The 27,104-nt window shown below is 29.7% G+C and overlaps 1 protein-coding gene across 1 annotated transcript in view; it reads right to left on the bottom strand.

The window, feature by feature from the left end:
* LOC143255771 (exportin-2-like) overlaps nucleotides 1–27,104 on the bottom strand; it is a 71,778-nt gene that overhangs the window by 12,761 nt on the left and 31,913 nt on the right. Inside the window, 13 exon segments of the mRNA XM_076511959.1 lie at nucleotides 796–891; nucleotides 1,023–1,229; nucleotides 3,279–3,429; nucleotides 4,460–4,557; nucleotides 6,482–6,585; nucleotides 9,976–10,112; nucleotides 14,545–14,606; nucleotides 15,696–15,780; nucleotides 17,588–17,680; nucleotides 19,461–19,570; nucleotides 21,407–21,472; nucleotides 24,754–24,883; nucleotides 26,239–26,406. Of these exon segments, the coding sequence (XP_076368074.1) occupies nucleotides 796–891; nucleotides 1,023–1,229; nucleotides 3,279–3,429; nucleotides 4,460–4,557; nucleotides 6,482–6,585; nucleotides 9,976–10,112; nucleotides 14,545–14,606; nucleotides 15,696–15,780; nucleotides 17,588–17,680; nucleotides 19,461–19,570; nucleotides 21,407–21,472; nucleotides 24,754–24,883; nucleotides 26,239–26,406 (1,507 nt within the window).

Genomic DNA, 27,104 nt, shown 5'->3' with positions numbered 1-27,104 from the left:
AAGGATCATGCTACAGCTGTATTTTTTATCGGTTTTTGTTGGGAAAAGTGATTCTTTACATTGTTAACAGAATTTCTTTTTCAAGTCCGTTTAACATAATTATATAATGCATATATATATGTTTTTGTTAGCTGTGGTATAAATATTATTAGCAAGACCTGAAAATGCTTTGAAATGTAAAACTCCATTAAAAAATATTAAATCTAATGGATCCTTGTTTATCTTGGCTGATGTCACCAGTGGCCTTTTCTTTTGTCATCATTTATTCTTAATACATAAATTCAGGATGAAAAAAGACAAACTTTGTATATTATACTATTAATACAATTGTATAAATATTATTAATAGTAAGTATGGGCACTGAATATTGGAATCTAATTTAATTCAATTTCAACTAAAATATAAAGTTATATATAATATTTTTAAACTAATTAATTCAATGTCATACCTTTCATATTTATTATTTTGCTACTGTTAAATCAAATACATTTTTTCTTACTTTAATCCATAATCCTATAAAACCTAAGCACACAATTAACTCTCACTTGAAATAAAACTAATCAAAAAACTAAGAAGCAATATTGTAAGTCATTCCTTGGCTGTTTGTTTTTCTTTTTTTCTAGAGTTCAGACTGAAACAATAGGAATTATACTGTTGGGTTCAAAAAGAGGCTAGTCCTTTGCTTCTTCAGAATTCTCAAGTCCTTACAAATGAATGATATACACACCCCATATAACTATTTTCATGCTTCTTTGAATTTTTAATATCTACAACAAGCGAGTGAAAGAAACTTACGGTTTAAATACTGGATCAAACTTTGCATAATGTAGAAACCTTCATGGTCATTTGATTTCGATGCAATCAATTTTTGAAAGGCGTAAACAATCCAGACTAAAAACATGAATATTAATAACAATAAATGTCAGCGTCCTGTTGCAATATGGATAAGATTACTGCTTGAGAAAAGTGTGTATAATGGTAATGACACAGATGTGTTTTCATCACATATTGAACTACCTTACTTACCAGCTTATTTGTGGCTACCACCTGTTGAGCTCCCTTTTCAATGTAAGCTTGAATAAGTCTAACTAATGGATGAATATTTCCAGGCCGCTCCCACAATACAGGAGAGAGAAGACATGGGAAAAGTGACATATATGTTTCTGGGACTGATGTGTCATGGAACTCCAGTAGCAGAGAGAGAATTTGAAAAACATAAGGAATGAATTCTAGAATAAAGAAAAGCCATCATTTTTGATTACAGGGTAACTGTTCTTTTTCACATATATTATTAGGAGGTAATGATACTAAACAGTTTTACTTTAATCTATTACTTTAACCCTACCTGCTTGGGCATCATTTACTACTCATGTCACAAAGTTTTAGTAGAGTACATTCAAAATCTCATGACACCATTTTTTTATGCATTATGCCAATTATTATGGCACAAATGCATAGCTAATAATTAATATTTTAATAGTATACAAGTTTCAGGTTCATAATTTTAAAAGGCAATATTTAAAAAAAATATTTAAATTTCCCCTAGTGGGAAAACATTTTCTTTCAGCATGTCATTTTATTCTATTTTATTCACCACCCCTTCAATAAGTACGAAATTTAACAAATTACTCACAATAAAATTGTAGTTGCTCACACAAATCATAAATTTCATAACTTTCAATTCTGTTTGGTAATGGAGTCATCAAAGAGAAAATCAGACCCTTTATGTCATACCCACCTGTAACACTCTCTCTTTCAGGATTTGTTGTTAGTGCTCTCTTACACTTAATTCAATAACATCTATAACCAATAGAAAGCAAAGGTTTTTATCCATCAAATGACATAACATATGTTGTTTACTGAATGCTGAATTTTCAATTTCTCTGTTAGTACATAATCTGTTCTGATGGGAAAGATAATGACTAGCTTGAATTAATTTGTAATGGTTCTTGTTGCAGAGTTAAGAAATTAGAAAAATTGTGACAGGTGGACAAGTTGTTTTTTTTTGCATGTTATTATTCTATATTCTTTATTGCTCTACATAAAAATTATTTTGTGCATTACTGCCATTAGTATATAAAAAAAGGTAGGGTTGTCATAAACAGTCAACAACAAAAGACACAGAAAAGCACTTTATTTCTCATTCATTCTTTATTTATAATTATAATTGTAACTAAAATGTAAAAATAGGGATCTTTAAGTTAGATTATGTAAAATAAATAATAATAATAATATAGTAAAAATGTTTCATGAGGAAAGCATGTGAGCTGTACATTCCCCAAGTGATTTACAACTTGTAATGGTGCAAATAGCAGTTTGAAAATATAGTTTTACTGAAAACAAACATTTGATATGTGTTTAGGAGCTTTTGGAGGTTATGTAAATGAAATTTGAGATTTTTGAGATGAAAAAGAATTTTTAATCTCAACATGAAAATCATTTTGCACACAGATTCTTCAAAACAAACACTTCAATAAAAAAAATGACTTTTTAATTTGAGACTTGTGCTTACTGAAAGTGCCACATTTTGTGAAGATATATACACACTATGTTAAAAGTTAATAGCATCACATTTATAAATAAACATTAAAGTGCACAGAGATCAGGTGGTCAGTGAAACTGACTGAGACTGTACTAAGGATGTTAATGAAACCTGCATTAGTCACACAACTTACAGTGATACACTAAACATTAATGCTCACACCTAGCCCAGTCTCACGTCTGAACACATTTGTTATGTAAATTTTGCCAATATTAACTACTGCAGTACTTTCTGCATGGGAGCTAGATTAACTTAACTATTAAAAAAGATAAGTATTACACTGCCTAAAATAATAAAGCTAAAAACTCATAAATAAAAATTGACTGGTTACACTAATATTTTCTTGTACCCATTGACAACTGGTTTGTTTATCCAACTTATTTTATTCCATTAAATTAAAATTTTATTATGACTGTTCAAGAAAATTAACATAATAGAACTTTAGATAAAAAAAAAAGGTTCCTATTAGAAACTTAAGAATTTTGTTCAGTAATGACAACATTATGGTTAAGGAAAAGTTTAGAAACCAAAACTATTATGTATTATTGATGTAATTTAATCTCTAACTTTTTTTATCTTATAACATTTACTGAAGAGTAATATTTGTAACTTACATGACTGTGTACAGTTTAGGGTGCAGCTAAATCAAGACAAAATATGAATACAGAATCATCACAATTTACAATTTTTACACCAATTTTTATTTTCTCTTTACCTATGAATAAAATATCATTACCTTGAACATCCTGTTGCAAAATTTCCTGAAAAACTGGGAAGAGAGCTTCCTCAAACGTGGAAACTGCTCTAGTTGTTGACTTGCAAACAATTCGAATGGATAAACTTAAAGTCTCAAATAAATAGTGGTTAAAATGTGGCTTGCTTGGGTTCTATACAAATTTGAAAAGAAACAAAAATTACAAAATGAAAGTTAATGTACTAAGTAATGTTAATAATGATGTAACAACAACTTTCAAGTCACCATCAGAAATGTACCTATTCCTCAATTTATTGGCTAATTCAACAAATCCTCTGTAATGAAATAAAATCTAATATTGCTTAATAAATACATAAAATAATTTTAAAAAACATATATTTAAAAAATACTTAAAAGTTTCAACTGGTTTCAATAAAAGATGATTGAAGACATATGAACATGTCTGATTTTTCACACAATTTTAATATACATACAATCATTTGTACATATTTGTTTAAAATGTTTCTGAATATGCAAAATTGATTGTAATTTCTAGTTTTGCCAAAGGAAGCTGTGTACAACAAAGTTTTATTATTAGTTGAGTTAATAAGTCATTGAAACGATACTTTCATGGACCAATACAGAGTTTTATGGCAGGACACTTAGATCCTTCCTATTAGAACAATTAATGGCAGTATCCCCAAATCTTGGGGAAAATCATGGATAAAACTTACACCTCTTTAAGGAAATACAATAAATCAAATTATCCTGAGATGTTTGCAGTCTTCATCAAATAATATTATGAAATAGATACATTACTTTGAGAGAGCACATTTTTATCAAATTAATTTTGTTTGGTAACAAAGTCTGCCATAAATGAATCATGATTCTACAAATAAAATGAAAGGTATATATGTAAGTAGTTTGTATGTTTAAGATGGACATGATATTTTGATTATTCTTATAGCATAAACCACAGGAAATCTACAGAAAACTAATTTATCTTGCTAATATAAAAAATTGAAATTCTTACTATGAAAGGATTGTTTGTTATTTTTGAAACCAAGACTACATTGGACTACATGCTATGTTTAACACAAGGAATCAAACACCAGATTTTTGCAATAAAATTCTTTAGGCTTACTGCTGCCCCACCAAGGGAAGTGAAAGGACTGATGATTCAACAAATAGTGTTATGAAAGATAAAACTAGTACCACCTTACCTTGCTAACTTGTAATAGCTTTATTGTCAGCTTGGGAAGTAGTGTTGGTAGATATGGGATAACAGCTTCTTGAAGTAGGGAAAATGTTCTCATAATAGCTGGAAATTGAACAAAGTTTATCTCTTGCAAAATCTTTCAAATGTTTAAAACTCAAATTAAAAAACAACAGATGAACACACGTGCAGTACCTTTGTTTATATCTCAGCTCTTTCTCAACAATTTTTCTTAATTAAGAGCAGGTCTTGGAACAAAAAACTTTGTGGTATTGTCTGGTTATAGCTGTTCAAGTTTTATATTTCTAATGATGACCTTGTTATCAGAAAGATTGGATTAAAATAAATTTAGATGGCTGCAAATTGTTTTATAATATTTATTAGCATTAATTTCATGTTTATGTTAATTAAGTCTATTGGAATCTTTTATGTTCAAGTAAGACAAGCACTGACTGACTAAAGACGAGATTGGTGCAAGATTTAGTTGTTAGCTGATGTACTTACTTCATCTTCACTTTTCAATTCCCTTTCCAATCTTTAGTGTTCACACTAACATTAGTCAGAGGTTAGGATTTGTTGTTTTTAAGTCTTCCTTTTGACTTGATTTTACTTTTCAGTATGAATATTCTCTTGATACATAACACATACATATATACATTTCTTTCACAAACAAGCCCTTTTGGTTTTAATACTTTTAAAGAATTTTTTTTTTCTTGATCTATTTCCAAGTGTGAGTAATAGGTACATTTATTTAAAGTTTGACTTATATAAATATATAAATTGAAAAAAAAAAGAAGTAAATATAATGCAATGTCAATGTTCTAAGTGGTTTTACTTCGAATTATGAAAAATTTGTTAATAACCAGGGTACTCTTCTCAATGTATTTAGTACAAAATAAGTTTTAAGTTCAGACAGCAAACTCCAATTTACTGATTTCTTATGAGGTCATTTCTGTAAACTAATTGTATAAAAATGATTGACACTGTAATAAGCAACAAATGCAAAAGTATTTAAAAGTATGTACTTATGAAAAATTGTAGTGTAATGTTAATTTTTAAATTTTATAATGAATTCACAGAATAATGTTCAAGTTAAGATAATATTGGGAGTAGCTTTGAGAAACCTCTACTTTTTTTCCTTCTCTATTCTGTCACAAATTTTATTTCTTGCTATACTCTGTTCTTTATAATTCAAATTCCATTTCTTACATGCTGCCATTTGATATCCTTTAATTTTCTTAAGTAACGAACAAAGCTAGAGGTTTCATAAAATGATTGGAGGACCAGTCTTTCCAAAACTTGCAAAAATAAAACATGGTTGCTTACTAACAACATTTTAATTTCCTACAATTCAGGAACAAACTCACCTTACAAATTCAGTTTACATGAATAAACTGACAACTTTTTACAAGTATAGGGCACTATGCAATATAAAATGAAAGTGTCCTAGTTTATGGTTATTATATTGTTATATAATAGTTTTTAACAGTTTAGTTGTTTAATATTAAACCATCAACCAGTTTACACCACTGTTGTCAACAACTACATAGATGCAACATATAATGGATACCCACCAATTAGGTAAGACCCCTGTTGTGATATTGTGCAATATCCTCAATAAGTCCTCAGTAATTAATACTGTAGCTCAATTTGATTTCTTCAGAGCAAAACCACTTTGGGCTATCTGCTGTGTCTCCCTGGCACTTGAGCCCAGATTTTAGCACTGAAAGTCCTTAAGTTTACTGCTCTCCTACTAGAGAACTTGTGGTTTAGTAAAACATAATATATAAAATTTCTGTATTTTAAGCAACATAATTGAAATTTATGTGCTATTTCACTTCTGTACCTGATTTTTTTATTTTTCTTTCTGCTTGTTGTCATTACAAGAAATTTGCTGAAGGAAACATTTCTAATGAAATGCATCTGCATTAAAAATAATTTTACTTTAAACATTATAATAAATACCAAGTATTTAATTGAAGTAAATATAAATCCAGTTTATTGGGAGGGGAATTTTGAAAACACTTACCTTTCATAACATATTCATTTTCTTCTGAACCAGACATGTCTATAACACTGAAGAGATTTTTGAGAAGTATTTCAGTACTGCCTTGAATGTCTGCAGGTGTTATACTATAGGAAATATAAATATCTAAGTCAGACATGTCTATAACACTGAAGAGATTTTTGAGAAGTATTTCAGTACTGCCTTGAATGTCTGCAGGTGTTATACTATAGGAAATATAAATATCTAAGTCAGACATGTCTATAACACTGAAGAGATTTTTGAGAAGTATTTCAGTACTGCCTTGAATGTCTGCAGGTGTTATACTATAGGAAATATAAATATCTAAGTCAGACATGTCTATAACACTGAAGAGATTTTTGAGAAGTATTTCAGTACTGCCTTGAATGTCTGCAGGTGTTATACTATAGGAAATATAAATATCTAAGTCAGACATATCTATAACACTGAAGAGATTTTGAGAAGTATTTCAGTACTGCCTTGAATGTCTGCAGGTGTTATACTATAGGAAATATAAATATCTAAGTCAGACATGTCTATAACACTGAAGAGATTTTTGAGAAGTATTTCAGTACTGCCTTGAATGTCTGCAGGTGTTATACTATAGGAAATATAAATATCTAAGTCAGACATGTCTAAAACACTGATGAGAATTTTAAGAAACATTACAGAATTACAGTGAATGTCTATAAATGTAATACTAAAGAAAATATAACAACTCAATAAGGTATTAAAAAACTGTTGATAGAATAAAGTAATAGCTGTTTTACTTATAATTTGAAAACTAAAGTAGATACTTAAATTTGGACTTCAAGTTTTTCTGTTATACAAAAATAACATTAATTAGTAGTTCTTGTTTTCAATATTATTTTTAAATTAATTAATTCACTTGTATTTTGACTATATAATACTTCTTAGTAAGCAATTCAAATGTAATGTCTTTCTCAAATTCTACAAGTTTTTCTCTAATTGGTAACAGTGTTAGAAACATTGACCTTACAAACATAGAGCAAACAGAAAATAAGGCTTCTCATAGAGCTCTTTCATATTCTTTTAGTGAAGAAAAGTGCAAATCATATAAATGATGGTTAATTGTCCTTGCTCAAAGCTGATAGTTGTATTGTCTGAATCTCCTGCACATTGTAAAATTTATATTATTCTAATTTTGATAAGATATGATGACTTTAACAGCCATATTAATATATGACAGGTAAACAATATGTATTATGCTGAGTGGATCACAGTATCTGTAGATTTAAACATGACAATCAGTCTATTATATTTGACAAACATATTAGAATTCATACCAACTATAAGTACTAAATACAGTACTGTGAAACAGTACAAAACATTTTCTGCTATTAATGTAGTGACAGGGTTTCTAAATTCTTTTGATGCATTAAACAGAAAATGCATTTCATCCTATATTTTATATGGATCACTAATGAATGGTAAATACACAAGTAACTGCAAAATTATGTTTACTTTTAACACCCACATAAAACGTCAACAAAGAGTCAAATATTTGATAAATTTGCAAAATTACACAAGAATACAATCAGAAATGTTCTATGTAGGTTTTACATGTCCTAGTGTGAGAACAAACAGCTGTTTTGGCTAAAAAGAGTACTCCTATTCTACCTTTTCATTTAAACAAATGGTGGACAAACAAATGAAGTGGCAGGTAGGTCACTTCACTATATCTAAATCTGTAATGAGAAGGTCATAGGGACACTAGGATAAATGATTTGTACATCAGACAGTTGGTCAAGGAAGATAAACCACATTATGAGTCGACAAATGACTTCAAAACAAGGTTATGAAAAGTGACCCGTATACAACCCATGATATCAATGACTTTTTAAGATGGCAACTGAAGTGATTATTATTGGTTGAATGCTGAAGGCTTTATGAGACTGGTTTAAGAATGAGGAAACACAATTCATTTCTGCCATTGATCATCCATCTCAACTTTTATGGAGATCATTAAAATTACAAGCAGCATGGCTAATTTCCTATAATTATTTTTTTTTCCATTTATCAATGATACACAAGAGATGAGTGTGGTGTTGTGTTCAATATCATTGAGTTCCTAACCTCTTCAAAGGTATTCAAGATTAAACATTTTTACATGTACCAATAATCAACAAGTTCACAAGCAGAGAGTGATAGATGAACATGTTTAGTGTAACAACATTAAATATTACCATGACTTTACAGTTTGTTTTCTAAATTGCACAAAGCAACATGAGGGCTATCTGCACTAGCCCTCCCTAATTTAGCAGTGTAAGACTGGAGGGAAGGCAGCTAGTCATCACCACACACTGCCAATTCTTGGGCTACTCTTCAAACAGTGAATAGTGGGATTGACTGTCACGTTATAACACCTCCGTGGCTGAAAGAGCGAGCATGTTTGGTCTGCTGGGGATTTGAACCTGCGACCCTCAGATTATGAGTCAAGTGCCTTAACCACTGTTATAGTAAGGGGAAGTATCAACATGAATGTATGCTATATCTTATTGTACTATGCATATACACTGGTAAATAGTGTTTGTGTGTGTACATGATATTAATCTAACTGTATGCCCTTCCACAGATAAAATTTAACTAATATTTGCCTCAGTACAGAATAACTGTATGTATAGTATCATATTTCTAGAAACATGATGAATTATGTTCAACATGTAACTATACATTTAACCAGAAAGAACTTTGACACTGAATATACAATACCTTAATTCACCAAACATTGTCAGAAAGGAAAAAAGTTGCACTGTCTGAGGAATGGAACACAAACCAGTGAAAATGTGCCTTCTAACTGCAGAAATTGTATCAATATCAGAGAGACCTAAACTAATTATTATCTCTTTTTATCAAATTCAATTCTATCAGAGAAACTGATGTAGTCTGATCCTAATTCTGACCACTTTCAACTTAACACTCCTACGAAAAGTGGGGCCTAATAGGCCCCGGAGCAACTTGAAAGGTTATTAATATTAGGCTAATAATTTTGTATTTAAATGAAATTGCCATTTAAATCCATTAATGAATGGATTAACGAGATTCCCACTGTCCCTATCTACTATCTAGCGAAACCACAGCCAGGGGAACGGGCTTGGAGAAATCAGGACTAGAAACGTCTTTTCGTAGGAGTGTTAAGGAAATGTTTCACACATTGTACTCAGCAAGATATTGTCAATGAAACAAACATTAAGTGCATTTGGTGTATAAATGGTGTTTCCCTACTCATGAGTTTCTGTAATAATTTAATAAAAACTAATGTTTAAAACTGATTTTTTATATGAGAAAATAATTAAATCAGTAATATTTTTTTATATTTTTACTTTGATAACTTGCACAACAAAGTTCAAAAAAATGTTTAACACGGTTATGAAAAATTATTGAAAATAAAACCAATTTTTATGTAATCAAATAATTTATTCTGACACTTTGATATCAGTAAAAATATTCCTTAAAAACAACTTATATTTCAGTACCTAGGTTTTCCAGCTCTGTCACGAAGTGTGAAAATACGTTCTAAGGCATGGGCCGCATAAGTGTGAACTACATGACTGGAAGAAGTGAGTAACATTATAAGACGAGGCACACATGCAAGAACTACTTCCCGTGGAAGCTATAAATAGATTTAAAAACATTATTATTCATGTGCTAGTAATCTTGACAATTTTGAAATATATTTCTATTATTGCTGAAGTAGCAATTTCTTAAACTGATAACTAAATACAGCCTTTAAAATTAAAGGAACATTTTAATAATAATAATTGTAAACAATTCCTTCACACAATTGTTTTTTTTCTAAAAAACATTTTTTGAAAGAAAAAAAAGACAATTTTAAAAATACAAAAATGTTCCTGTTTCAACTCTAATCAAAATAAAAAATACTTTGATGTGGTTCAAAAAAGTACTAATGAAGAGCACGTTTTAAATTAAAAAGATAAAACAAAACTGCATTTCTAAAAGCAATGATTAGAATCCATGAAAAAATCAAAGGAGAATATGTCAACTATTCTATATCAGCCATAACCAGTATTAATGAGGTCTAGGTGCCATTAGATATCAACTTTTATGAACAATAACTATTTTGTTTGTTTGTTTTGAATTTTGTGCAAAGGTACAGGAGGACTATCTGTGCTAGCCATCCCTAATTTAACAGTGTAAGGCTAGAGGGAATGCAGTAGCTAGTGATCACTACTCACTGCCAATTCTTGGGCTACTCTTTTACCAACACATAGTGGGATTGACCATAATATTATAATGCCCCCATGGCTGAAAATGTGAGCATGTTTGGCGAGATTGGGATTCGAACACGCAACCCTCGGATTACAAGATGAGTGCCTTAACCACCTGGACATGCTGGGCCTACAATGACTATTATGAATGTGAACTCCGCAAAGAATTAATAATTCAGCATTATTGTTAAATACCAATTATTGATATATGTATATAAAAATATAAACACACACATACATACACACATATATTTGCTTTCACACCTAAGGAATAGAAATATGGTCAAGCAGTAGTCTAACTTGCATTATGCAGTAATCTCCCATTAGATCCTAACTTCAGTAATACTACAAATGCTGCTAATTCATTAGTTTCTAAATTCACTGTTAAATGTTTATAACACAAAATTAAGCTAAAATTGTGTAAAAAATAGTCTTGAAAAATTTATTTTTTTGCATCTTGAGTGCAGAAAATAAAGTAGTTTCACAGACATTAAGAATCTTCATGTGTTATCCAAAAGTTATATTACACCAAATAAAGACTAATGACCAAAATGCAAGAATAAAAGCTGTTTCAGATGTTTTGAGCACTAAGTTTATTTTATATTTTATAAATGTTACTAATATAAAATATCTAGATTTTGAGTTCACAGATGTAAATTCTTTTATTTTCCCATAGAATTTAAATTACTGTTATTTATTCTAACAGCTGCCACATTCATATTCATTATTGGTTCTTCTGTGTAACAGTCCTTCTAAGGCACTAAAACATGTAACAATAAACATTTCTTTTTCCAACTCCATTTTCTGTTTTTGATTTAATTTAAATCAGAATTTAATTGTTTGAGGTTTTTTTCTCTCTCATTCCATACTTTGTTTCATTAACACAATTATTACTAGTAATTTTAAACTATTTAACCAATTCTGGACTGACAATACTTCTGTTTTAACATTATTTTACACAACTGTTAATGTGAAAGATAATATTTTAAACTGAATATTACTCGATTAACTAAAGTTAAAAGTAGGTACAAAGATTTCTGTCCTTTGACCTACTTTATGAAAGGTATAAAGTTTTATTATTACCAAAGATATTTACAAGCAATGACAGTCTTTCAAACTTTGTAGTGCATTTTGATAACAGAAAAAATTAGAAAAAAAAAAAGACATTTAAACTCCACATAATTAAAAGAGAACTTATATTTTAAACCAATGTTCTGTATTTCAATCTTCTTCTGGACTAGTACATAAAACTTTTTGACATTAAAATATTCATTAAATTATTAAAGTGCTTTCGATGTTCTTTTCAAGTTTGCTGAAATGTGCCTCTAACAATGTATAAAATATTAGAATATTGTTGTTTCATTACTGTTATAATATTATTATATTGTAGTTATGAAACTAACTATATTGCTATACTATAAAATATCACACATTACTTATATAAAATATATATAGAGAATTATGAAATGTTTCATGATTAGCTACCAAAACAAACAGTTGGAAAACAGAAGCTGCTAGTAAACAAAAATTTGAAAGGATACAAAGTTTACTAGTAGTGTTAAAAACATTGTAAGACTGTAATACACCAGAGATGAAAGTGTTTAAACAAAAATTAACTGTGTCAAGTGTACTGGTATGATGTGTTGTTTGTTTGAATGGTGGTTTAGTTACATGTCCCATTCATTGTTTCTGTTCATTTTGGGATGTTTTTCCATTAATTAGTTTCCACATATTTTTTTTTAAATCTTTGTAAAATAATTTTAAATACATTTAGATCTACTGTGTTCATATAGGAAATATTTTACTGAACCAGCTTGCTGCTGGTCATACGTATATAAACACACTGATGTGCTTGTTCTTCCCTGTTTTTGGCACATTGTGACCATGAAGAGTACCCTAAGTTTTCTTTCACTGTTTTACTTGGAGTTTGCATTATGTTGATTGTAAGCTGGAACTGTTTAACAGTGTTACAAATCTAAGTGGTGATTGTGGAGTTTATGAGAGGAATGTTCATTGTGAGTGTTTCTGAGTAATGTTTTTTTTTTATTTTTGGGGTCTGTTACTGTATTTTTTTTATTTGAATACATTGTTCATGTAACATTGGAGGTATCTGTTTCATAATAGTAGTGTTTTAAAGTACTTTGTGTATGAAGCAGTTTCAATTCATTCTCTTTTAATTATCCTATTACTGTTTCTAAGTGGTGTGTTTTGTAATGGGAAAATATCAGCTTCTTGCATTCTTTGTTATATATGCAGACAAATATGTCTATGTTGGACCTTTAAGTTTAAGTCCACAAACGTTGAGTTTCCTACTGCATTGAGTAGTTTTAGTGTGAACTTAACTGATGGGAAGAAAATAGTGAAACTGATATAGTCTTTAATTTTGTTTGATTCCAGAACTATCAAATAGGAAATCAGACCTCTCTTGAACTATCAAATAGAAAATCAGACCTCTCTTGCCACATCCTTTCTTTCATAATTCATTAATAATTCTCTTACCTTTAATTATCAATTACCTATAACCAACAGAATGTAAAGGTTTTCATCTATCACATGATGTTTTGTATAACAATACATTCTGAATGGTTAAATGCACATTTCACTCAGAGTACTAACATCATTTCCATAAGAAAGTTAATGACTAGCTTGGATAAATTTGTAACAGTTCTTGTGCATTGTAAGGGTATTTGTCAACTTTTGGTATGTTACTAGTCTATGTTTCTCTGGTTCACTATTTAATTAAATAAAAATTATGTGCATTACTACCACTAGTATAAAGAAATGAGAGTAAGAAAAAAATTGACCAAGCATTTTATTTCTTCGGTTTCATGCTTATTTCAATGTATAATTATAAAAGTAACCAAAATTTAACGAGCAGGATACTTTCAGGTTGATTAAAATTTAAGTATCTAAAACAAATAATACTAATAATCCTATAATAAAAATATTTCATGAATCACACATGCAAGCAGCTCATAGAAGCTCATGAGTAATGTAATTTGATAACATGAGCTGCACATGTGCAGAAGTTAGAGATGGTTCAAAGGGAAATAAAAGAATAAAATTTAATTATAAATAGGTAAATACTATTTTGAACTATTTTAAGATAGGGTACAGAAAATAACTGATAAACTATAAAGTTTTACTAAGAAAACAATGAAACATTTAGGAGGTTTCAGGGATTACAAAGGAAATATTCGATTTTTCAGATAGGAAAAGTATTTTTAATCATAACATGAAAATTACTTTGCACACAGACTTATTCCAAACAAATATCCCATGTATTTATTGACAAATCTTTATTACAGTTTGTTAAAAATATTTTACTAAAATATATGAAAGCTTACAATGTTAAGTGAAAGAATGCCTAATTTTGTGAATATATACACATTAAATTGAAAACTCTATGAAGACTTCAAAATCTTACACTGAGGTCAAGTGACCAGTCAAATTGACTGAGCTTGTGTTAAGAGTTAAATCCAGTTCTGTTTTTTTTTATTGCAAAAGTAATGATTTATGTTTACAATGAGTTTCACACTATTTATGTATTTCAGGATATTAAACCACCATTAAAGACAACACTTCACCAACTGTTATTTCCATGAAATAACAGGAACCAACTTAGATATGTTGTTTACTATTTAAAAATTAGTGGTGAACATAAAACAGCAATTCCATTCCTCTCAATGTATTGTTTCAAGGTAAACTCTGAGTATTTTACTCTTCTATACATTTTAAATCACATGTAATTAAGTAGTGTTTATTGCAAAAAACAAAAGAAATATAAAACATACAATGATTTTTATGATTTCTTACCTGACTCCTGAATATCATGACATACTTTATTGCATCTGCTTTGAGAACTGGGAATTCATTCACTACAAAAACAAAACAATCTCATACCTTATACTGAATACATACAAGTATTACGAAAATGTTAATCACACAGCCCATAAAAACTATTATGTGCATCATAATTACACACTTATAATAATTTTTTAATTATGTTGTTGAAATCAGTACATATATACTAGGTGTTAGTGTTAACAGTGTTTAGCAAATGAAAAATGAACTATTAAATTCAGCCATAAATACTCCCAACATAGGCATTATACATACTCCATTTTTTGAAACATGTTTTTAACACTTATATCATTGCAATAATTTGTATGTATCTCATCATTTGCATAAAATTTAATTTTTAACAGATGCCTTTATGAAAGAAAATTCTTTTTCTTCATTTGAAGAAACTGCAAAAAATAGTCATCAGTAAATAGGCTGATCCCTGTAATCACCATTTACTTTGACTGAATACTAAACTTCAGAAGTCAATAGGACTTTTCTTGTCACAAAATGTAATGAAATATGAAGTTTAATTAAATTCTGTTTAGAACTTTAGTTACTGCATGGAAACTAGATGTATATGTGGATGGTTGATGTTACTGCCGTAACACCTTAAATGTTTTCAGTGAGAGGGAATAAAAACTGCATTTCTGAAATGCATGATGCTAAAAGAATGAAAACTGGTTAACATTTAAATAAAACAGGGCATAGCTGAATTATTGTAGGGTACATACCCTGTGAGATAAAATCTCCAAACATTAAAAAATCTTACTTAGCTGTATAACAATGTTTGAAGTTTCTACTACATAGTAAGTTTTCTGTTGACTCTGTTCCCTCCGAAAAAGATAGGACACAAGTTAAATTCTTTACTGTTTAGCTACATACAGGTATCTTTTAAAGCAATGTTTTACAAAGACGGATGCAAAATCATAATCTTGTTACTTTTCAACTTCTTGCACATTATTAACAGAAAAATTCAAAAGTATTTTGATAATATTTTTAAGTTTTACATTTTTTACCAATTACTTTTTACTCATGTAAATGAACTCTTGGTTTTCTTTGAGATATTAAGTGAAAATATAATGTACTATGTCTGATCTTTCCAAAGCACAATATAAACTTACCATTTGGACTTTCTAGATCTGGACTGATATATTCCCGAAAAAAGTCAGAAATGTTTACAAGTTCACTGGTTTGAGTAATGCCATGCTAGAAAATATTAATGATAAACAAGTAACAAATGTCAAGTATTAATTAACAAAAAATGTTAAGATTTAATACTTTCACACTAAAATATTAATATCTTCAACAGAAAGTTTCTGTAGCAATGAAAAAAATACTTCATGGACAAAGAAAGTATGGAGCTGCTGATAAGAGGTTCCATTTCTAAAAGATAATTTTTTTTACAATCATGTGTAGACTTCAGATGAAAAAAATGGAATGGAACAGTTCCTAAATTGAACATCTATCTTAAAAACTTAACCAATGTACAAAAAAGTAATATTTTATCATTTTGATTTAAGTTTTATTCTTCAAATTTTTAGTTTCTAATTTGAAACAAATAATCTTGCAAACACGACTTTGTTAACAATGGCATTTTATATATTTGCAACAGTTTCTTAAATAATCACTTATCACCTACACACTTTCCTTGCTTTCTACCACTTCTATATTAAAAAACATTTAGTGTGCTGCTTATATTTAAGCAATACTGTTTTTAACACAAAAACTAAACAAATTAGAAAGAAATATATATTTCTTCCATGCTGTAGTACATATACGTAACTAGTTTACAGGAGTCCATAATATACATACAACATTATCAAACATTGTAACATTCAACTAGACATTACTTATTTAAAAAAAGTGTCTATGTGATTCTCTTCCATTATAAGTGGCCTCTTTACAAGCTGCACGAAAAATTCTAATTAATATATTTAAATAACATATCATATCCAGAAAGAGACTGCACTGAAGGTACAAAAAAAATGTATCATACTCTATACTTCTAATGAATTCAACCTTGACAAAATAACTACTCTTGACCCTAATAAAAAACTTACTGGTGTGTGACTCAGGCAATCTAAATACAGTACAGCAGAAATCATAAGAACTTTATTGAATACAAATGGAGAAAATCAGATATGTGGGAAATCTATAATTAACTCAAGGTTTATTAAAGAGCAGTGGATAAAATTTCTTGTAATCAGCACAAAAGAAATTAATAAAAAAGATTTAAGATAGATGAATGGGAGGTAGTTTACATGAAATTAGGTTACACACACAAAGAATATAGATGATAAAACATAACTAAATCATGTCACAGTTTTTTTAGCAACAACTTGTCAATCATTATTATCTAGGGAAATTGCAAAATTAAAAAGAAAGAAATAGGTAAGATTCTTCTAAATTATAAAGTGTGCTGGAATAATATCTTTCTCAGAATTTTTTTTACAAGCAGGTTTCCTATTAAGCTTTTTATAATCATGTTAAAAAGTAACATTCTAGTTGCAGCATAGTGGCTAACAGAATGGCTAAAGTATTTCCATATAGAAACTTTTGGCTCAAAGTATTATCATCTCTTGACTGATTTGAGATCTAATTACATTTTTGGACTCTGGAGGCCAAAACTTATTGGCCAATGTATTGGACCATACCTAAGATCTCATAGATTAATTTGCCCTGATCATGCCTATAAGAATTTCTGTTTGAGAGTATGCTGGTTGGGATCCTGATGAACAGTAAAATCAAATTTACTGTACAAGTACCTTCTGCTTGGTATCACTGGTACAAAAATATGTTTAATAAAAATCTCTCATAGGTTAATTTATGGTAACTCTGCATAAAAGAATATCAAATGTCATAGCTACCGAGCATTCCTCTTGTTTCACTGCAGTATCAGTCTTTTCTGAGCTTTCAGTAATGTTTATTTTTTTATAATTTTCATTAAACAAATATAATTATCCTAAATACTGTACATATCTTATTGTTTTGTGAAAACACGATCTACACTCACCTTTACTGTTTGTCCTTTAGCAGCCATGGATGTGACTAGATAAATTGCTGCATCTTTATTCTTCCAATGGCTTGAAGGATCTTTCGCATAAGTCTTGGTAAAAAAAAGAAAAAAAGTATATACATATAAAACTTGCCAGTGTGTGAAAAAATAAGGTAGATTGTCTTTCCAAATTTGTGAGAATGTACAAAGTTTTTCTCATCCCTTTTTAGCTGTATAGACAAACAAAAAATATAAATAGATACTGCACAAACAAACCCTTCTACGTTTTCATAAAAATCAACAAAAAAAGGAAAGACAGTGAAACACATTTGATCATTAAGAAAAAAAACAAAAAACAAATGGAAGATGGTAAGCTTCCCAATTATTCAAAATAATAATTCCTAAACCTGGATATAGGTCTTTAATAGAATCTCAAGCATCTTCCATTTTTAAAAGTGGATATTTTCAGGTAAAGATATAACTAGGCAACGAAAGAACTGCCCATTTCTATGCAGTTAACATCTGCAATTGAATTACATCAGTTAAGAAAGGAATTAGAATTTGGAAACTGTCTGAAGACTATGTAATCTTATACAAGAGCATTCAATTAAATTCATATTTTGACTCCTACACTAAAGAGCTGGAAGTGAATCTCAAGCAGCAGGCTGAACAAACAAAATTTTAAGAACCCCCTCAAAAAAGACATTTAAAGGTTTGATGGTTAGGTACATAAAAACTTAATAATTAAGTGTTAAACACACATTAGCTAATCAAGTGAAGGTTTAGTATAATTTAAGATGGCATTTTATTTCAGTTTGAAGCTCAAAAATAAACTTTGTGAAGTTAACGAGACAATTTACACCGTTATAAAACCATTACTGTGAACCTCAGGAGATGAATGAGACATGGTAATTAGTTTAAATTAATAAAAACAAAAATGAAACTTATAAAACAATAGTAATAAGAAACCTGTTAAGACTTTAGTTGGAAGAGTACACTTTTTAGCAAAGTTTAAACAAAATCAGTTTTTACACTTACTGTTTACTGTGCCAAAAATATTTTAAACATTACTGGCAATAAAATTAGAAAAAAAAAACCAACAACAACAAAAACTTTCACCCTTGAGATAATTGTAACAAAAACATATTTCAACAACCTCTCGTAATTTCAACTTCTGTCAAGTTATTGAAATTTTTTTTCACAGGAACTAAATATTAAAATGAATGTTACTTTCATGGTTTAAAAATAAAGCCATTACAATAATTCTTACAATACAAACTGTCATTAAACTAAGTTATTTTCAACCTGGTTTAAAACACTGCCACATTACAATGACTTAATTCAATTGGGTAAACAAATGTCATTAAAATCAGATTTTTCTTATTTCACTAGATAAACACTACAATGTATTCATACACACACACACACACTCTAAAGTTACCCCCTACAGATCCACAAAGAACCTAAGACTTTAGTCTTCAATTTTTCTGACATATTTAAATAAAAAAAAGTTCTAACAACCAATCCTGGTTATTACTTCACTACACATCAAAGCTGACCATTACATGAAATTTCACAACTCTGAAATAATTCTATATCTAATGTACAAAATCAATCTGATTGCATTTTATTTTTAATTCTTTAATTTTTGTGTTCAGCATGGTGAAGTACTAAGAACTATGAAGAAGTAAAATACATTTGCTAAATTTCTTTTCTAATATTGATTACTCCAAACGTCATTGTACAGTTCTTCCCAAACACATTTATCTTTAAATTAAAGTTTTGGAGATAATTAAAAACTATTTCATTATTTTTGGCTCATCGATACATTCTCATTAATTCTCACTTCTGCTATAGCAAGAAAGAAACAAATTATGACATACAGAAATACCTGTAGCATTGCTGTGATATACTGAGAAAATACTTGTGTTATCTGAGCTTCAAAAAATCTGGCCAATTCTTTCACTAACTCACAAGCAGCTCTTCGCCTTGTGTCAACATCTGAAATGAAACAAGAGTACATTGGACATTTACAACATTGCCAAGCAAACTTTTCTCTAAACCCAGACTATGTTACAAAATTGCATGCACTCTTAACTCACTAGATAAAGTACACAGTAATTAGATAATCACACACACACATGCACAAAGAAAAAAAAAGACCATGGTTTGGTTTAATATTACAAACTGACTCTCACTGTATGATTGTTGGCACTTCAAACAACTTAACTGTTTCAATGAGATAATTTTCCAACTTCTAGTTCTAGAGGCATTCATCAATTCCTATTACCTCAGCAATATTTACTAGCTTAATAAAAACAGTTTAAATAAACACCTACTCAAATACCACCTATCACCCCATCTCTCCCCATATTGGAGAATAAACAATGTAATATATGCAAATAATTAGATTTGCATTCTGAAGTCATACTATATCAGTACTTCCTGTGATATAAAAAAAAATTCCTAAAGTAAAATGTTCCAGTAAAATAATACTGATATGTTCTTAATTTAGTCAAATAACAAGTGTTTCTTGAAGAATAGGTCTTGACCTACTTTCAGGCATGCCAATGACATTTATGAAAAAAAGAGGAAAAGGTATATAGCCTGAAGCCAGAGGCTATACAAGCGCAGCAGCCAGCCTGACTAGGGGGGTCCGGGGGCATTGCTTGCAACAGTTTCAAAGCTAATGCTATTACCACGATATTACATTTTTATTACACAATTTCTAAAATTTTCATTCTCATAATTTTCCACATAATACCCTATTTCTAACTAAATTAAATGATTATCAACAAAAACATTAAGTTTACTAAAACATTTTCTAACAAATATGACAGATTTTTGCTTTCTGTCTTTATTTTTATAACACACTCAACCCAAGAAGATTGATTTAGTTATAAAGTTTTCAAACATTGTTTTATAGAGGATAAATTACTGAATTTATAGGAATAGTTAAAACCCCAACATAATTTTTGTGTACAGTCTGTTACAGATGTAAAAAAAAAGACGACGACAACACTTTTTATAGATATCAAACAGAAACTACAATGTAGTTTTAGCAGGGTACATAAGAAAATATTTTGTGGATAATTTTTACTACATTACAAATATTCTTTCTTTCAATTTAATGATAGTGCTGTGTTTTAAAAATAGCAGAGGGTATTTCAGTTTGTGATTATACAACTGATAAAACAACTTAATCAACAAAACAATTTTTTTTTTCAATTATGATTCTGGGTATTTAATTTTTGTGGATAATGTGGTTTCTCAATTTACACAGATGCATGTATGTAACCATCTGCATACCAATTTCAGAGTTATTGGAGTCCTGATAACTTTATATTTTTATATAATGGTAAACTGAAAAGAAAGATTCAAGGTAAAATGAAAATCAAAGTTACAATCAAGTAATAAACATTTTAAGACTTTTTAGCTATTATTATTAAAAGAAAACAACAGTCATAATAAAAGTAAATGTGGTCTCACATGACAGATGGTAAACTTACAACTTCTTTGAAGCTTAAAATTAAACATTTTTACACTTCTTGCTTATAACCATAACTTTAAAACACTAAAAAAAGTTTGCAAGTGCATGTTTTGATGGGGTAAAAATTTACAGTGACAAGCTAAGTGGTTGTAAATTTTTAAGCTTGTGTTCAAAATAATCTAATCTGTGTTACATTACTTTGTTCTATTTTAGTTGAAATAAAAATTACCTGTAAAAATTGTTCTATTTTGAAAACAAATATTCTATCTTCACAAATAATTGCCTAAAAATATATACATTAAGTAGTACCTTAACATGTTTTTCTCCAAATAAAAATATTCACTTACCTGAACCTTCAATATCCCTCCTTATGTATTCTTCAGGGTTATCTTCAAACAATTCTTCATCTGAGGCTGGAGAAAGAAATTAACTATTTTAACACTGACAAAACAAACACTTTCTGTTTACACCCAGTTCTTTCAAACACTAATCCAGTTCATTCTGAAACTACAGAAATAAGAGGAGTACTCCATTTTAATGAAAAACAAGAAATAGTTTTAGAAATTACTTATACAATGTTCAATAGCCTAATAATTATTTCTTTGTTGTTGCTTTTTTAACTGTGCAGAACTATACAAGGGTTATTTGCAATATTTGTCCCTAATTTAGCAGTGATAAACTAGAAGGAAGCCAACTCTTGGGCTACTCTCTTTTACCACTAAATATCAGGATTGATCTTCATATTATCACACCACTATGACTGAAAAGGTGAGCATGTTCAGTGACTGGAATCCAAACCCACAACCCTTAGATTGAGAGTTAAGCACCTTAACCACCAGCCAGGCATAATAAGCTCAGTGCTGTAACACACCTTTGTTCAGTGATGACGAGAAACCCACTTGTTGAGAAAATTTATATGCAAAAACGGCTCGTTTGGGCTGAGAAAACACTTTTACATAGAAAAGCGAACAACGTTTCGACCTTCTTCGGTCATCGTCAGGTTCACAAAGAAAGAGGTAACTGACTGGAAGCTGACCACATGTTTGAAAGGGGTTGTGTAACTGTGTGTCGAAATGTAGAGGGCGGTATTAGATGTTTGAATATATAATTTTATTTATTTTATTTTATTAATATAGGTATAAAGGCGTTCCTTTATATTGGTTTATTTTGGGTTTAAGTTGTTGTATAAGTAAGGCTTCTTTAATTTTGCGTTTGTTTATGTTTGTTTCTTTATTTAGTATTTGAGTGTTTTCTATGGTTATGTTGTGTTTATTTGACTTGCAGTGTTCGAAAACGTGTGAATGTGACATTTTATGTTCTTTGAATCTGGTTTCCATTTTTCTACTTGTTTCTCCAATATAGAAGTCGTGGCAGTTATCACATTGTATTTTATAAATAATGTTGGTGTGGTGTTTGTCAGTGTAGTTTTACATAGTATAGACCTCAGTTTTGTGCGGGTTTTGAATAAATTTGGTATTAATTGGAATGTCATATTTTGTTACTAATTTTTGCCAAATGTTGATTATTTGTTTGCTGATGTCAGGAATATATGGTATACAGCAGTATATGGTTTCGTGGTTTTTTGATTCGTGAGCTGTATTTACTTTAGTTGGTTGATTTTGCTTTCTGTCGAGTTGTGTGCGTATAATGTTTTCTACGGTTTGTGGAGGAAACTTATTGATGTTGGTGAAGTATTGTTTTATTTGGCTAATTCATCGTTAATTTTATCTGGTGAGCATAGTTTTATGGCTGTGTTTATTTGGTTTCTTAGTATGTTGAGTTTTTGTTTTGTTTCATGTGCTGAGTCCCAAGGAATGTATAGTCCAGTATGGGTGATTTTTCGGTGGATTTCTGTTTGAAATTGTGTATCAGTTCTTGTAATTTTGAGGTTAAGAAATGATATTTGATTGTTTTCTTCCTGTTCACATGTGAAGTTGATGTTGGGATGTATAGAGTTAATGTGATTGAAAAAATTAAGTATGTGTTCTGTAGATTTGAATCCCGCAACCGTGTCATCTACATATCTGTACCAGTATAGTGGTGGATGTAATGCTGTGTTAATTGCTTGTGTTTCAACTTGTGTCATAAAAATATTGGCTAGAACTGGTGATACTGGGTTGCCCATGCTTAGGCCAAATGGCCTAATGTAGCATCAGCCAGCTCATTCATCAAAGACTCTTTTAATTTCAAATCTAACCTTAATCAACTTAATCATAAAGCCTTAATGGCCAGTTTCGATGTCATATCCCTCTTTACAGAAGTTCCAACCGCTGAAGCCTGCAAGATAGCCTTAAAACTCTATATCCGAGACCCTAACCCATCAATAGACATTCCCAGCAACCCTCACAGAATTCACCACGATAAAGACAAACTTCATGTTCAACAACCACAACTATATACAAACAAATGGCCTAAGTATGGACAACCCAGTATCACCAGTTCTAGCCAATATTTTTATGACACAAGTTGAAACACAAGCAATTAACACAGCATTACATCCACCACTATACTGGTACAGATATGTAGATGACACGGTTGCGGGATTCAAATCTACAGAACACATACTTAATTTTTTCAATCACATTAACTCTATACATCCCAACATCAACTTCACATGTGAACAGGAAGAAAACAATCAAATATCATTTCTTAACCTCAAAATTACAAGAACTGATACACAATTTCAAACAGAAATCCACCGAAAAATCACCCATACTGGACTATACATTCCTTGGGACTCAGCACATGAAACAAAACAAAAACTCAACATACTAAGAAACCAAATAAACACAGCCATAAAACTATGCTCACCAGATAAAATTAACGATGAATTAGCCAAATAAAACAATACTTCACCAACATCAATAAGTTTCCTCCACAAACCGTAGAAAACATTATACGCACACAACTCGACAGAAAGCAAAATCAACCAACTAAAGTAAATACAGCTCACGAATCAAAAAACCACGAAACCATATACTGCTGTATACCATATATTCCTGACATCAGCAAACAAATAATCAACATTTGGCAAAAATTAGTAACAAAATATGACATTCCAGTTAATACCAAATTTATTCAAAAACCAGGCACAAAACTGAAGTCTATACTATGTAAAAACTACACTGACAAACACCACACCAACATTATTTATAAAATACAATGTGATAACTGCCACGACTTCTATATTGGAGAAACAAGTAGAAAAATGGAAACCAGATTCAAAGAACATAAAATGTCACATTCACACGTTTTCGAACACTGCAAGTCAAATAAACACAACATAACCATAGAAAACACTCAAATACTAAATAAAGAAACAAACATAAACAAACGCAAAATTAAAGAAGTCTTACTTATACAACAACTTAAACCCAAAATAAACCAATATAAAGGAACGCCTTTATACCTATATTAATAAAATAAAATAAATAAAATTATATATTCAAACATCTAATACCGCCCTCTACATTTCAACACACAGTTACACAACCCCTTTCAAACATGTGGTCAGCTTCCGGTCAGTTACCTCTTTCTTTGTGAACCTGACGATGACCGAAGAAGGTCGAAACGTTGTTCGCTTTTCTATGTAAAAGTGTTTTCTCAGCCCAAACGAGCCGTTTTTGCATATAAAACACCTTTGTTCATATAAGAGATAACTGTGTACTGAAAATACATTTTAATAAAATCTTACTTCGAAACTCCATGTTTGGTACAATGACATTTTCACATATGGAGCTGAGGATAGCAGGATCTTCAAAGAGCTCTTTATTTTGTGGGCGATCTGCAACAGCTGACAGAAAATGAATGGCATTGCTCACTAGCTGTGAGAAAATAAAAGAAAAACAAAATTCAATTTTATATACTACTATAAAAACACAGAATGTAATGAAGAGCACATGGAAAAAAAATCATAATTAGTAATAGATCATGTAGCCATAAGTACTGAATTCATTAAATGCCTTGCTTTTCATATATGTTTTGATTATACTCATTTCTTTCAATAATTCATGTTTACTTTTCTTGTGATCGATGACTATGCTTTGTTTGTTGCCATTAACATAAGTTTGACAAACACGTACAATCACTTTATGGATATCTTATAACAATAACAACAAAGTACACAGCAAAGTGTGAGAGAATAAACCAACAGATTCCTGCTAATATGATTAGGTCAATACAACTCTCTCTGTGAATATTGAGACTTATTATTTGCATATCAAACAATTTTGGTCTGCACTGTTTGATTTCAGGTTATATATTAACAGGCACTCATTAAACCTTCAGAAATAAACTTCCATTGGTATTTAAATGTCAAGAAAAGTGAGAAAAAAGGGTAAAATCAAAGTTTTCACAATATTTTTGTGAGAAATGTGCATAAAGCTTTTCATTAAATAATTTTTGCTCTCGGTATTACTGACTAAACCAGAAAATTTTACAATACTGTGTTACTGCAATGACCACATTTCAAAAATCTCCACTGAACACGTTTGTTATTTTTTGGAAATAATTAAATTTATCAACATCACTGATAAATATTCACTATTTTATTTTAAAAATCAAAGACACGTAATAATATAAAGTTTTCCTTGTATATTTATATATATAAAACTTATTCCCTATAGAATTTATTCATGCAAATACAACTGAGAGGTCTTTAGAAAAACATTCGACTGATGCCAGCTTAACACTAATTAGGCTTATTAAATTTTGCCAGCTGGTTTTTACGTAGATGGTCCCCATTCTATTAAGTTACCTCATTATCATTCTCATAACAGAGCCCTCTATTAAACACAGCTATATTGTAACTGGCAAAGAGCTTATGATTTTACAACTTAATTGCTCTGACTTGTTATATGGGACAACATATATGAAATCAGTCAAACTGTAACCAATTACTTGTCTCTCCAGTGCTTATAACAAACTCTGACCATATATTGTAGCAGTATCATCTACATAAAGTTGTTAAAAACATTTGGGTGTAAAAATGAGATTACAGTTTTAATCCTGAAGGACATATTTTCATCAAAAGCCTACTTTTTGCTGTTTTATAACAAAGCTAGAAATAAATGAAAATAAAAATTAATATTACAATTATCTAGAAGTGAAAAATAAAACATAGTTTAAAAACATTAACTTCACTCTAAGAAAAATTCTGTCTTCAATTCATAAAACTTACCAAATCATATTTGACTTGCTGACCAGTAGAAGTTAGGAGGTGCCACACAGCTCGTACAAAATCTGGAACATGCTTAGTAAATTCCTCTCCATATTTTTGTACATACAGGGCAACGTTTTCACATATTTGAGACTTCAGTTGTTCTAAAAGACCAGCTTCTTCATCTTCCTTGAAGACAAAACAAATGTTTTGATAAATATGAATTTCTTTTGTACAATAGCTAAAGAAAAAACCAAAGATGAAAACAACCAAGATATCCATTTCAAACTAGGAGATATAACTACTAATAAAATTCTGATTTGGAATTCAATATGAAAATGTTCTGACAGCTGATTGTTTTGTCTCAATAAGGTGAGATAAAAATAAGTACATTGTATACCACGAACTTATATCAGCAAAGTTTATTAATACTGGTTCTCTCAGTCATTACAAACATATAAAAACATTTATATGCAAGAAAAAGATTTTGCAATTTTTCAATAAAAGTATACACTTTATAGATTTTCTTACACCCATTATAGTAAAACAGAAAGTATTGCTATATATTTCTTTATTATTATATCTCAACATTTTAGACTTTAAACTGAGACGCCTTTCATGTTTTCTGCTTAAACATTTTAAAATGTGGATTAACACCATGTCTATGTTTTCACTGTACATCAAAACACCTTTTGTTTGATGATCTGTCATATGAAAAAGAGCACTAAAAATCTTTTTAACATTAACCATGGTTAAATACATTTGCCCTGTGTATCTCTTATTATGCATCACAAAAAAAAGTTTCAGTGCCTTAGATTCAAAATTTTATTAACTTACTTTATGTTATACCAATTAGTATGGCATAAACACTTAAGTAAATAATACAT

Source organism: Tachypleus tridentatus, chromosome 7 (assembly GCF_004210375.1).
Source record: "Tachypleus tridentatus isolate NWPU-2018 chromosome 7, ASM421037v1, whole genome shotgun sequence".
Taxonomy (NCBI): domain Eukaryota; kingdom Metazoa; phylum Arthropoda; class Merostomata; order Xiphosura; family Limulidae; genus Tachypleus; species Tachypleus tridentatus.
Note: the sequence above shows the minus strand (reverse complement) of the source record. Positions and strands in the feature narration are given on the sequence as shown.